Source organism: Camarhynchus parvulus, chromosome 19, assembly GCF_901933205.1.
Source record: "Camarhynchus parvulus chromosome 19, STF_HiC, whole genome shotgun sequence".
Lineage (NCBI taxonomy): Eukaryota > Metazoa > Chordata > Aves > Passeriformes > Thraupidae > Camarhynchus > Camarhynchus parvulus.
In genome coordinates this window covers 575,288-590,310 of record NC_044589.1, presented here as the reverse complement: position 1 = coordinate 590,310, position 15,023 = coordinate 575,288, and the positions used below count along the sequence as shown (strand labels likewise).

Genomic DNA, 15,023 nt, shown 5'->3' with positions numbered 1-15,023 from the left:
ATAAGCTTAAATACATCTTCCAGCAATGTGCACCCCTAAAGCTTTAAGAATTTTGCATATATATCTGCAAGGCACCTGGTTTCCATTGCTGGATACAAGTTCTGGGCACAAATACTTGATGGGAATCCCATGTCAAATCTAGATATGAAACTCAAAGTTAACGCCTCACCTTCTCAAACATCAATGGTTCTAACTCTTCTCTGATAAAAGCAGAATAAATATTATAAAGAGTCAGAGAGGGGTTACATAGTACTGGTGAATTGTTCCATGCCAATCCTGAAGCACGTCCTCCTGTCAACTTCAGCCCAGATTTTTAAGTAACTGAATATTCATTCCAAATTTTGGCCATCTGATGTCTTACCATCTGGGAGATCTTTGAGCAGGAACAAAGGAAGATGAATTTCTTTTTCTTTATTGACAAGTAATCTTACCTAATCCCTCATGGGAATTGCCAGCCAAGAGACCAAAATACAAACCAGCATGAGGGCAAAACTGTGCACTGAGATGCTTTGCTGATCAGTACTCTCCTCCTGTGTTCAGGGGTTGGCTAAGCACTGGTTTCAGCATTTGCTACAACCAAAGGAGTGGGTTCTGCTCAGTCTCTGGGTGGTACAAAGGGACCAGCAGGGCACACGCTCAGGTGGGGACTGGTTGGAGACAGGCTGATGGGTTATCAGCTCTGAGCCAATGCTGACAGTTTTCAGTGTTTAACTGTTTGCTGTAGAGATACCAGTGCACTGAGAAGTTCATGTTAGAGCTACCTGTCAGATAAATCTAATTATGAACCACCCTTCTCACCTCCACCAAGAGTTCTCACCTAATCAACCCTGACTCCTGCACCCAGGGCAGATGCACTGCAGCTGCTGCTTCTTCTGCCATTTATCCTCTGCAGGGAAGTGATTGGGTTTAGATTCCTCTTTTCTTCCCTCATTGTGTGTGTTATCTCTCACCCATGCCTACTTCTCACTCCCCATCTCTACCATCACAACCACTCTGTAAGTCATTACTGCACACAACATTTCCCAGAACTTCCATCACCACTGGATTCTATTTAAGTTCTACAGTTTCCTCCCTTCAAATGGAACTCTTGATGCTAAGTCCATCTTCCATCACCATTTTTAACTTCTCCTTTGCAAGCACTCAGAGAATAAGAGAATACCTGAGACTGGGAGGAGTTTTGGACATAGTCTGGTCCCTGTCCCCTGATCACAGCAGAACCAACTACAGGCTGGTCAGGATAATTTCCAATTGAATTTTGAGTATCTCCAAAGATGGAGGAGCCACAGCCAGGCTGGACAACCTGTTGCAGTGTTGGACCATCCTCAAAAATTGCTTCTTCTTATGTTTAAGTGAAATTTCCAGTATTTTAGTCTGTGCCCCTTGCCTCATCTTTTCACTGGGGACCTTTGAGAACAGTCTGGCTGCATCTTCACAGCTCCCATCAGGTATCAATACACACCAAAGCAGCACTGTGGCCTCTATGGGGACATCAGCACTTCTAGAGTGAGGATGCCACTTTGACAAAGGTAAAGTATTTAAATTCAGTTAAATCCATACAGCAGATGCCATCTCACATTTGCTGTGTCTCTGCCACGTTCACACTAGCCAGGTTTTGCTTCACTCCTTTTCCCTTAAGCCTGCTTGGCATAGAAAGTACACTAGTTTAAATATTTATGTCTGGCAAAGGATGCTCCTCTTACCCAAAGATCCTCCCCTCAACTCTCACAAGCAGGTCACTAAAATTCAAGTGCAAATGCCCCAGGCTTTCTTCCTTCAAGTGTTCACAGCTTTTATTCCCACATTCACATTAGTTTTATTCACATGTATTTATTCTACATCCGCTGGCTGGAGGTTATAACTGAGTTACAGGTGAGACCACACCAAGATTTAACAGCAAACTCTGATTTACTGAAACCTTAATGCATTTGATTAATCATTTGCTCAAGGGTCAGCACTGAAACCCTTTGCATTTAGGATGGACTTATACAACAGCTTCTAAAGCAGGTCTGATTCCTCTGCAGCATCCATTTACACTTTGTCAAACACTTCCAAACTTCAGCTCATTTGGATGCATTAAGTGTCTCACTGATTCTCAGCTCTGAACACCTCACCTTTGAACAATTCCCTTTTGGGAAAATTCAGTTGCTACTCAGAGCCCTAAGAGGAGAAAAGAGACTGTAGCAAGCAGAAAGAGATCAAAATACATATTTAAATATAAAAATGAGCAAGGGAGATGAAGCAAAGTCCACTCACCTTTCCTTTGATTGTCTCTATTATTTGTTAATGGCTTTAGTTCTCCCAGGTAGCCTGTTCAGGCACACTTAACAGAATGTGGAAAGTTTTATTTGGGAATGCATTTAAGATTCTGGCTGATTAAAGCATTCCTATTTTATGAGATTTATATTATTATTATTTAATAACCAATTATATTGTTATTTCAAATAACTAATAAAGATTGTATGATACTCCTTTTTCAACTCATCACACCCTTCAATCAGCAACTGGTGTTTAACAACTGCAAACCTACAGGGAGGCTCTAAGGTGAAACACCCAATTAAGTGTTCTGGAGATAGAAAACAAACCCAAAGGACCCTGGAAGTAGCAAGACTCCCACAACACTTCTTCCACAGAATTGCTTTGTGCTTCACAGGGACAAAAATCCGTGGCAAGGTTTTCTGAGCTATTTGGAAATGTTGAATGTGAAAATTCCTTTCAACAATAAAATTTCCGTGTCTGAAATCCAGGTTCCCATCACTCTCCTCCCTCCAAAGCTTTGGCAGTCCTGAGGGAATCCTCTGTTGCTTTTCAGTCATTTTTGGGCAGGGAAAAAAAAAAGAGCAAGCCCAATTTCCATTCTCCATCCCACTGGGGAGTGTAATTACAAGACACTGGGTGATGAAGCAGCACCACCAGGCCCTGATAATAAACTGAGTAAAGATAAAGCAGAGTTTCAGCTCCCTAACTGAAGGGCTTTTCATTTGATTGACCTGCCCATGGTAAAAATACTACAACATGCAAATGATTGGATTTACATTCTCCTCAGCATAGTTTCTTGGTCATTAATATTGGATTAATGACATGGACCTGGGATGAAATTAGGAGGGAGGCACCAGGTTACTCACACACCAAACCCCATCCAACAGATGCAATGCTGCTGTAAAATAGACCTAAAGAAAAAGGCTGATGTTCAAATAAATCACAGGGTTCATAAAGAGCCCCATGTTCCCAGTGCCTGGTAGAAGACAGAGTTAAAACATTTCTTTTCATCCTTGGCTGTGGTGTAAGGCCCAGAGGAGTCCATGGCCCTTCACATGGCTGAAATAGTGGTCATTTATCCCTGTTACAAACCCATTACACCAGAATGTATCTTCCAGAAGTGTTCCCCTAAGAACATTGATAGTTCTGGGTCGGAAGCAAATGGCTGCTTTTTGTTCCAGATCTGTCAGGTGGGACACACTCACCAGCACTTGCCTCAAATTTCTCTGGCATTAGGCACTATCACAGTTTCCTTCCTGAGATGTGCAAACACAGCCATAATCACTAAAACAGGGACTGGAAGGAATAAAATGTATTTTTGCAACTGTGGAAACACTGCAAGGTTTCTGACAGACTCAGGTTCCCAAATGCAGCTGGAATATGGAGTGGCATTCACTGAACCAAAGGATATTCACAGGCAGTAATGGGCTACTGTGTCCCACCACAGATGAGCCACAAGCAAAGCCTAAATCCAAGCAACAAAGAGATGCCAGATTTTTCAGAACAAACATTTTGAGGCACTGATACCTAGCGCTAACAACATCTGCACCTCCAGTGATGTCTACAGAAATGTGTGAGACCCAACTTCTTAAACATGATGGGCTGTCTTGGCTCCAACTCTTTGGTTTGGACCAATTCTTAAGCAAAAATTTAGTCAAATCCATCAGGTTGGATTGGAAATTCTTGGAGAGCACAACCCCATGTCCCTATCCCTGAAACCATTGCAGAAACTGATTTCTCAGTGCTCTTTGAAAAAAGCTTCATCCAACTGACTGAGACAGCCAGGTGAGAACACTTTGCCTGCACTAGACACATTCAAGTTTTGAGAGTGCATGAAGGACACATTTTAAGGGAATCCCTCAAGGTTTAAATGAAATTCACACGAACTTACAGTCCCTGCAACTTTTCCCATAATGTTGGTTCTGCTGATTCTTGGCATATTTTGCTCTGCATATGCTAAAAATCAAGTACACCAGCAGGTCAGCTCTTGCAGCAACTTTGCTGAAGAACCATTTAAATCATTCCAAACTCTGATTTTTGCTCCTGCTTTCTGTTTTCACACTTCCCTGGGCTTGCTGACTCAATCAAGATCCAGAGGCCTCCAAGAACCCTGCAGAAGGCTGAGCTTGCAGTATGTTTGGCCCATATCTGAGAGATGCCTCTCTTTTAGCATCAGATTTCCAGAGAGAAAGTGGTGCACCCACCAATTCCTTCTACTTTGGAGTTGCTTCTTATTCATGATCTTCCTTGAACAGTTGTCATGTTCCTTTTCGAAGTGTTATTAATTGACAAGGTTTTGTCGTGCTGTAGCTTAATTTCATTCTTTAAATCCAGCCTATCTGACAAAATGACAGCCTATTAAACCACACTAAATACATTTGGATGTTTTGTGACTATCTTCTCATGAGGCTTCATCACTCATGTTTTCAGATTTGATGATCAGCACCACTGCCAGGGATTTCCAGCTCAAAATCTATTAAGGAGGGTTGAGATTAGTACTCTAATTTGACTTATCTGAATTGCAAATGCAGTGTTTTGTGTAGCCTGGGAACTTTATACATTTAAAAGAAATGTCAACACTTCAAAAGACTAATTTAGCACCTGGTACTGTAAAACATTTCCCTTTTTCCCACTATTTGCACATGACTCAGAACATAATGGTCCTTTTCTCAGCCTTTATGCACAACCCAGGAGGCCAAGGCTGTGTGGCCATTGAGGCAGCACTTACACTTCCCAAGGAGTGACTGATGCATTTGAATCAGCAGGCAACCAGGAGCTCAACCAAAGAAAGGCTCAAATCCATACTTTTGCATCTGAACAGAAGCCAGAGCATGAATAACACATTCTCTCTCTCCTGCATCCTGTTTTTCAGGACAATACACACAACCTTCAAGAACCATCCTGCTAACAGAAAGTTTAGATTTGTTTCCAGGCCTCCTAATGAACCTAAACCTGGGATGAATGGATTGTTTTCTTTGTGAGGCATCATTAACCAAACTCTGCTAAAGGCATAAGCTCCAAGAACACCATCCATAAGCTGTCTCACAGACATCCATGCTAAACATACATCAGTTTACAGCCTTCAAAAATGGTAACATTTCTCCAGACCCATATCTGACCATCCCAGTGCATCATGAAGGCACACATTCTATACCACCAACTTGGCACCTTCTCTGTACCATCAGCATACAGCTAATTGGGAACTAATTCCCAAAATGACAGGACCACCCAGGCACTGCAGAAGTGACTTTCTTTGCCTTCTGAACTCGTCTGACCAAGCCAGGCATCCCCCTATGAAGCCCAGCATGCAGCCATGGACCCCACACCAGGAATGACTTGTGTCCCTCAGGCCACAGCACCACTGCAAGGACCCTGCCAGGCTGATAGGAAATTTAACAATTCCTCTATATTTTAACATTTGCTTGGAAACTTACATGCAGCACTACTACTTTTTTTTTCCTTTATTTTTTTTTCACACCAACTGATTAAACCCCAGTCTATTTAAAGAACATTTTCCCATTCTTCCATTCCTTTAATGTTTTGAACAATGTTGAGCTTAAGATAGTGTCATAATTATTTATAAAATATAATGCTAAGGCATTATAGAGATTTCCACTTACACAGATTTAAGAAATAAGACATTATTTGTGTTCCATCAGCGTGCCCCAGGGTTAGGCCTCTGCTGCAGCATGACAAGCAGAATATACATTTTAACAGACAACACAAGAAGAAGGAATTTTTCCAAGACACACACAGCCTGGAAATAAAACAATCATGCCTTCTTCTCTCTGCCTCCTCAACAAATAACTGGCCCAGGTGAGATTTCCTGCTCAGGCACAACAGAAGCAGGACAGGTGGAATGGTACATTGCTCCCACACCATCCATCAGCCGACACAGCAGATCAACTTTCCTGCTCTTCAACCTAGATACTATAAATTCAGCTTTCTGAAAAAAATGGGACAAACTTGTAAAGGTCTTTGGCCTGCAAAAATCCTTCATGCACCATGCTGCTGTCTCTAAGCATTTCCATGATCCAGTGAAACAGCACCAAATGTGTGATGTAGGGTCTGACTCAATTGCCACAGACACACAAAAGGTTCCCACAGACTTCTAAAGAAGGAGCTGAATCAGAGCCACAATCACAGAGCCTGTGATAATGGTTTCAACATCTTCCAGTAACCCAGATAACAAAGAGTGCTCTGAAACAGGACAGGCAATTACAGAGGGCCCTCACTGAGACCCTGTGCACATCAGCACTGAGCTCTGAGCCTGCTCCTGGGGGCTCTCCCAGCACAAACCTCTGTCCACCTGCTCCAGAAAATGCCTGAGCTCTGAGGGGCAGCTCTGACATCTCAGTGCAAGTAACTGCCCTCATTCCACTGAACTGGAATCACAGCCTCTGCTGCAGCACACAGTGAGTGACTTCTGATGCTGAGCAATGGAAACATCTCTTCTTTCATACCCACAGTGTTTGATTCAGATACTGTGTGATTTCAGACCAATTAATGACCTAAAAGGAGGTGCAGGAAGCACATTTATGGACACACAACTGGGGTGATTTGAGAAATTTGAATAGGACATGGTGCCAGACTGACCCCACCTGGGGGGTGCATCTTGATTGCTCTCAGGTCCCAGAAGGGAGAGCAAAACCATTCCTGTTCCACACACTCTGCAGATGGGAAATGCAATGTGTGGTAGAGATATTCCTTATGATAGTTACTTGAAGTTCATTTTCCTCATCACAGGAATAAGCTTTCTGAGTAGGCTTTGGAACTGTGCTGTGCCTCTCTCCTGGCAGCCATCACCAGCTGTGTTTTCAGTAACTCTTCCCAAATGCCTCACAGGTACACGGACACAGATACTGGATGGAAAAACCCCAGCACTGAGCAGAAAATACACTTCAATTTCTGATAACACCTTTGAAAAGCTGCCTGCTCTCACAGATTGGCTTTTTTGGGTCTGATGCTCTGAGAACACCTTAATCTGGTTTTCATTTATAGTTTCCCTTGGAAGAGTGACAGGTACAAAGGGACAAGGTAAGAACATAAAATGACCAGGAGACAAACACATGACAGTAATTCTGCACTCTACAACTATTTCATTTATATAAATCTTTTCCCAATGCTTCTATCCTTGGTTAGCAAAATCTGAGGGAACAGCGAGGACCCAAGATTCAAGAGTTCAAATCATTGCACTTGTCTGTGCAAGAGAAGATGTTCTTACAGAAAAACAGTTTCTCCAATACAAATACTCCAAATACAGTATTTGGAATCAGCTGTGCTGAAGATGATAGCACAGATACCTGGAACATCTTAAGATAGCCAGAACATCTTAAGACCAGCTCAGTCAGTGCTCCATTATTAAAGGAATAATCAATAGTGTATTTTTTCCTACAGTACACCTCATATAATCCACATTAAAAGGTGTGAGATAGTAACACAAGAGCACTGGGAACAGCACTTGGAACAGCAGGTGCCTTCTTGCTGGTGAGGGGTTAAAGAAATGGTGCTTTTCAATTTCCACATGGTGATGCTGGGTTAGTGGCTGGACTCCATGATCTCAGAGGTCTTTTTCCAGCCTTAACAATTCTCTAATTCTAAAAGGGGCTGTGGGAACCATCTCTCTTTAAATTACCTCCTTTCTGACGCACAAGAGAGGGACAGTGGGGCAGACTCAGTCGATACAGAATTCCACCCTGCAGTATAAAGCAGAGATGAGAGCCCTTATCCTTTCCCTCTCTTACTGGGACTTCTGAGCCACCTAAGACCAGCCCAGCACCTCCTGCACCAGGCACCCAGTGACCCCAGGCCCCTGTGGGGAGGAGAGAGCTCTGATAGCTTGAAGGAGAAGAGATGCAGGGATTGCCATATCTCACTTTAGAGAGCAGAGGCCATGCAGGAAGCTGAGGGTATCTTGTGGTGCAGGGGCACTGGGGCAGCACAAAGGGCCAGAACTGCAGCTCAGAGGGATTTGGGAGCTGACAGCACCCACACAGAGAGCACCAGCACCCACCCGACCTCCCTCTGATACCAGAGTCCACAGCAGGTAGCATTTCTCCTGAGCAGTCTAGCACAGGCCAAGTGTGCAGAAATCCAAACTTCAACAGCACTTGCTCATCTGCAGAGCTCCTGTGCCCCATCAGAGCTGGCAAACACAGCAGAGCCAGCCACGAGCTGTGGCCATGCCCCCCTTTAGTTAGTCCAGCATCACCTGTGTGGCAGCCACAGGGCTGCTGGGAACTGCCTGTGAGGGAGGGGACTGGATGCACACACAGCTGACTGCCCAAAGCTGCTGGGAGAATCCCTTCTGCCTTTTTTTCTAGAGAAAAAAAAGAGAGTTCTGCTCAAAAATAACAGGCCGGAACAGTAGGATAGAAACGTTCCAGTAATTCAGGGGGACTTCAAAGACAACACTCAGTCTCCTTACATATAAAATGTTGGCTTGGGGATTTCAGTTTTGTTTGTTTATGTTTTTCAGGCTGTGTATTTATCTAGCACAGTGGAACCACAGGCACAGGAGCTGTATGTTTCATATTACAACTTTTGCCAGAGCACTTAAAACTAAAGGCTTTTTTTTTTCTATAGTGAATCATCATGTGTAGGGGGCGGCTGGATTATATTTATGTTTTTAAAATTAACCCAGCTAACCATTTGTTCCATACTGCACACAATTTGTTGCTTCTCTTTTAGAAACTCCTTGAAAGACAAGTTTTGGAAATAAAAATACATCTGGCAAGTCTGAAAGACAGGACTTGAGCAAGCGCTGCAGACTAACTGGAACTCCACCGTGGACAATTTGCTTCCTCTTCCAGAGATAAATCAAAATAAAAGGAAAAGAAAACAACACTAAAAGAAATACCTATCCAGAGGTAAATTGCAGTGGGAGCAAAAAGGTTTTGTCATGTCAGCTATATCAAAGTCTGAACAGAAATATTTACCAAGAAGTGGAGAATTCCAAAGCACATTCCTGGTTTACCTTGTCAATGCTTTGCTTTTCCAATTCCCAACTTTCTGGCTGGTGTCTCCCAGCCAACCCCCATTAGCACAGCCTGCCCTGGGTGCTTATGAGGCACTGCTGGTCTCCCAGCCTGGGGGAGAAGAAGCCTCGGTTCATTTGTAAGCCAGCACACCTTTTACACAGAAATATGCTTTATACAGGATATTTACATGGACACAGCAGTATTTCAGAAGACTAGAGAACAGTCTGGAAATTTTCACCTCCAAGCTCTTTCTTGCTTTAAGATAGAGGCCCACGAAGAGAGGGGTCCTGATGTGCCAGAGGGCTGTGCTGAGAGGGGCTGGAAGTTTAGCACCAAACCCCAGGGCTCACCTAAGACAATCTGCTGCTCAGACAAACCAGCTGAGAACATTTATCATGACTAATGGATGTGGATATCCAAGCAGGCAGAAACAAACTCTCCTGATAACTCTCCTGATGATCACTCCTGACAACCAGGTTGCTTCATATTAAGCTGTTCAGAAAGAGAGAAATGGTGCAATTGGGATTACAGACCCTTCCCAATGGCATCTTGGAATATAAAGCACCCCAGGGTGATCAGCCACCACATGCAATCAGGCACTGTGCTCATGAAAATGCTACCAAGGGAAATAAACTGGTTACTTATTAAATCAGAGTTTATATTGATACAGAGGAAGACAAACATGTATTTAGCTTTTTGTGTGGTTGGAAACACATCTGGGTAAAGAAACTCTATGAAGATTGAGCCCTTGGTTCATTACTCTGGGATATGACTCTATACCACACAAAACCCTACTGATTTTTGTTGATTTATTACAGTTCATGAACCAACAACCAGCAAGTGTTTCCCCAAATGCCTGGCAAAAGCCAAAAACAACACAAGAAAGGGCTTTGCAGGTGCAAGTGCCAAAAGTTGTGCTGGTAGGTGCAGATCTGATTTAAAGTCAGGTTTAAAGGGAGAAAATCTCTAAGCAGGTGTCTGTACTTAGAAAATAAAAATTAAGAAACACCCATTATTTATTGAAGCTTCGATAAATGGAGTTAATCTAGAGATACGTCTAAATATGTACCAACTTTACCTAATTTTATATTATTGAACAAGTTTGTTAATGATTTCTTAATGTAACTTTTCTTTTAGCAAGTGCTAAGGAGTGTTATAGAGCAGAAATGTGCAAGTACCAAAGCAGAGAGGCCTCATGTCTTATCTTTCTATAGAGAAATTCTGTGCTAACATAAATCATCAAACAACACTAAAAAGTGAGCTTCTCAATGTTATCTCAGTCTTACTACTTCTGATGATTTTCTTTAGTTAAATTTATCATTAGCTATTTTATCCATGGAAACAGGTGTATTTATGGAATCAATCTGTGGCACGGTATTTATTGTGTTTCTTACTATGATATGTTTCAAAATTAATTTAAGATCTCATGAACAGCGAACAAACTTTTAATCATGAGTTGTCCTGTTTCTATTTTGCTATGTGTGGAATTCATGCATTGCTGTTTTCTATCACCCCCTATATGCACTGGAACGACCCCCGGATTTTAGCCTGATTTTCTTTTTCATTGTGAAAGCCTATTATCTAATTATTTAGTACCTACCAGCAGATAAGACATTAATTCTTCATTTATTTGACAGTCATTATTCCATTTTAGGAACCCAGAGATACCTGATAATAAATAACTAATGATATTTTAAAAAGGCAGAGCTCTCTAACAACTGTCTGTATGGCACACGTATCCAATTCCTGATTTATCTGCTGATTTTCAGTTACTTTTTTTAACCCAAGCAGAATAAAATAGCATTTAGACAGTCTCTTAGATGAGCTTTACTGCACTCCAATCCTTTTGTGCTGCTTTTGGCTGGGACAGAGTTAATTTTCTTCCCAGTAGCTGCTATGGGACCATGTTTTAGATTTGTGCTGAGAACAGAGCTGATAACACAGGGATGTTTTCATTGCTGAGCATGGGTTAGACAGAGTCAAGGTCTTTTCTGCTCCTCAGCCCCCAGAGAAGGGCTGGGGGACACAGGAACTGGGGGGACACAGGAATTGCAGAGACACAGCTGAGCCCAGGGATATCCCAGACCACAGGGCATCATGCTCAGCAGATGAAGTTGTGGCAGGACAGTAGGACAAATAAGAATGAACATGTCTCTCTCTGTAAATTTGTTTGCACAATAATCTCGCCATTGACTCAAACAACAGCATTTCTCATGGCTTCCTTTAGATGTTCAAATTTTAGCCAGGAACTGACACACCACCAAAGAGCTTTACAAACTCAGTGCCTTCAGAGTTCACCAGCTCTGTAGCTGCTTTTGGCCTTTGTTAAGCTGTCTCCTTCCATTTGCACTCCAGATCTGAGCTGTGTGCTGTGCATTCTATTTAATTACACAGTGACAAGATGCATGAGGCACTGGGCCCCATCAAAATGTGAAGAAAGGCAATCCCTGAAGACAGGGATTCTGTTATTCCTCCTGAAAGGCTGCTCTTTCTCACCTAATTCAGGATTTTTGGTGCTGCCACATAAAGGAGTTCTCTAACGGGCTCAGCCTGTGTCAGCTTGCTCCTTCCAGCCCTGTGTTCTCATGTCAACTTGGATGTGAGAACTTCTCTACTCACAGTAGTTTTACTACTGTTTTTATTTGTGCCAGCAAAGAGTTTTTGACATTTCAGCTCCCTGTGCTCCTTCCCAACAGATACATATACTGTCTTGAAAGGAAAAATAATATTGAGAGAAAAAGCAAGATTTTACTCTTCAAATGAATTCTAGAAAACAAAGATCAGGAAAAAATGCCTACATGTGAAAAAAAATAGAAAAAGCTCTTCTCTGACCCTTTTAGCATGTCAGGAATTCACCTTGTTCAGTGTGGCATGTCTTCCCAATTAGGGATCAGGGCTCCAACATGGGCACCAAAGTGGGAGGGATAACATGGGAAGCTGGATTATTCTTAGGACCTTGCTCAGCTGCTGCAGCCACTGGGTAGAGAACATCCTTACAGCAGCTGCAACATTTTCCATTACCTCCTGGAGCCAGAAACAGGAGCTGGGCATGAGAACTCTGGATTGATAGCTGAGTCTTCTGCTGGAGTTGAGGATTGCAGGAAAATCGGGACAGGGGATTTTTCTAAGTAGGAGGGTGGTTTTTGTCAAGATGGTCTTTGGAGTCCAGAGTTAGTACTGATGCATATCCAAGATGACTTAATACAGGTCAGGCTATTTTGATCTTGCCTCTCTTATGACTTCCAAAACATTGGGTTTGGATTCCAAACACATGCTACTGCCACTCTGAGCCCCTGTGTACAAATAACCGTATATATTAATCCCTGAACTACTTCAGCTAATAAGCCCCAAATCCTTAAACTGAAATTCAACTCTGAAAACATCAGTCCAGTTCCAGTGCTCTCCTACTTCCAGCTGTGGGACCCAGTTGCAGGGAGATCAATGAGAACCTAAGCATAAATATATGTCTGTAACACAGGAAGTGTTTATAAGAAGGTCACTGGTTCTCTCTAAAATGCTTCTGTCTTTGGGCTCTGATCAAAGCTGCTTTTGCAGAATGTTATGAGAAACATTTAAAGAAAAAAAAAATTAAAGAGAAAACAAAAAGAATCCTTCTTTATTTTAGATGAGAGACATTCTTTCTCTGGAAAAGGTGCTTCCTGGCCAAGGGTAACTCAGAACAATTTCCTGAGTTAAAGGCGTCCACATTTGGCCATATGCATCGTGCTTTAGAAATGCAGCAACAACCAATCCTGGTGAAAGCCACACTGACATGAGTGCCACTGCCTGCTTTAAGTGGAAACTCTCTTTTTTAAAAAACTGAAGAGCATGTGGGTGGGCAGGATGGAGAAGGGTGGAGAGGGTTAGTCCCTGGTTGTCATTCTTTAGGCGTGACCACAGTGCTGCAATCTCTGGAACGCAGCTGGACAGAAAGGATGAGGAATGCCCCCGCCTCCCTTGGGGAAATCAGCCTGATGATGCCAGGAGCTGTGATTTGTCTCTGCAGGAATGTTGTCACCTGCAGCAATTAAATCTCTGCTATAATATGATTTAAACAAGAGGATACTTCCCCCCAGAAACTGCCAGATCATTGTTTCCTCCAACTGCCTCTGATAGACAAGAAAATTAATGCAGTGAGGAGTGCTCAGAATGGGGCACTGCAGCTGTCCAGGGAGCAGGAGAGGGATGCAGAGCTTGGCAAAATTAGGTGAGCCTGACAACTCCATCACCAGTTTCCCCAGACAAATCCACTGACAAGTGTTGAAGGAGCTGAAAGGCTGTCTGATCTCTGTGTTATCATCCACTTTCTCTGCCTTGGTGGACAGAAACCAAAGTGCATCTCTAAAACCACTGCTGGATGCATTTTGTTATTCCACATACCATGAGCAGACTTCCCAACAAAATCCAATGGCTTCAGTTACATATTAGAAGACAAAAGAACCACTGTGTAGCCATAGATTCATTTTCCCAAGACTTTTGTAAAGCCTTTTAAAGCTTCTTTAGGATCTCCCTCCAAACAAAGCCCTTATGTCAACAGAAACTCTTGCTTAGATAAGCTTCATCTGTTCCTTTTTATGAATATGCACGATCAAAGGGTGACAGCTTTCACAGTTAAGCAAACACAGTTACACAGAGCACACTTCTCCCACAAAAGGTCAGATAATACAACATGCTAAATGTTAAATACACACAGGAGGGATGTGTTCCTCTTGAGCACACTGCAATGGGGAGTTATTTAGGAATATACTGTCCATCTTTTCAGGACAACCTGCAAAGTGTCTTTGCAAAGATCTTACCTGTTCAGTGATGAAGGAGCTTGAAAAAGTGACAGCTGACCAAAAGAAGATGCCACAGCTGAGAATGATCTTTCTGTTGAAGCGGTCACCAAGGTAACCAAAGATCGGCGCCGCGACCATGAAACTACAGATAAAAACTGCAAAGGAGAGAAAAAGGAAAGAAATGTTTAATAAACATCAGACCAAGAACAGGAAGACTAATTTTCTGCAAGCCAAATCCTCTAGAGAACAGTCCCAAATAATCAGACATTCTGCAGCCCTGCCTTGCAGAGCTGTGCAGGCCAATAGGCTTTCTGAAGTCAGTGCTTCCTTAATCAAACAGATTTTTCACTCCCAGAGAAACTTCAGACCAGTGAACTCATATTACTTGAAAGCACCAGCCCCTCACAGTCAGCTGAGCTCACATCTGGGGATGGGCAAAACCAGGACAGAATAAATTAGGAGCTTCTGCTTAAATGTTACTGAGAGGGTGAAGTGGAGGTTGGAAGGAGCTTCAAGCAAACAGAAAACAGGCAAGGGCTTCTTGTTGGCTCTGCAGCAGGGACCTGAGAGAAATGGGCCACAGAAACTGAGGTTCTTTCACCCTTCCAATTTTAAAGAAATTGTGAAACAGTGAGGAACACCAGTAAACACCACTATCATACTACTGACACCAGCCCTGTCTCCTCACTAGGTCCTTTCACCATCACTAAACTTGCATTTAAACCCATCACTGAGCAGCAGCCTCACTAGAACAAAGAGTTTTAACCTACAAAGTCCAAACAGGCCAGGATTGCCCTCACCTGAAAGACTTCAAGATGACTCTTTGTTCCCTCCAAAACCCCCAAAGCATTAACCTAAGAGCTCCTGTCATGTAGGAATGAGGCTCTCGACAGAGCAACTTCTGGAAAATCACCTCAATTCAGAGTTCATTCCTCTGCCCATCTCAGAACAATCTGGCCTGTGAACACCCTGAGAACACCTGAAATGGGGCATTCTCAACATGTTCCTT

The 15,023-nt window shown here is 42.8% G+C and overlaps 1 protein-coding gene across 1 annotated transcript in view; it reads right to left on the bottom strand.

The window, feature by feature from the left end:
- The window catches only part of LOC115911757 (protein spinster homolog 2-like), a 113,421-nt gene that overhangs the window by 38,535 nt on the left and 59,863 nt on the right, over positions 1–15,023 (bottom strand). Inside the window, exon 3 of the mRNA XM_030962952.1 lies at positions 14,033–14,169. Coding sequence (XP_030818812.1) covers positions 14,033–14,169 — 137 coding nt within the window. The remainder of the gene's footprint in view (positions 1–14,032; positions 14,170–15,023) is intronic.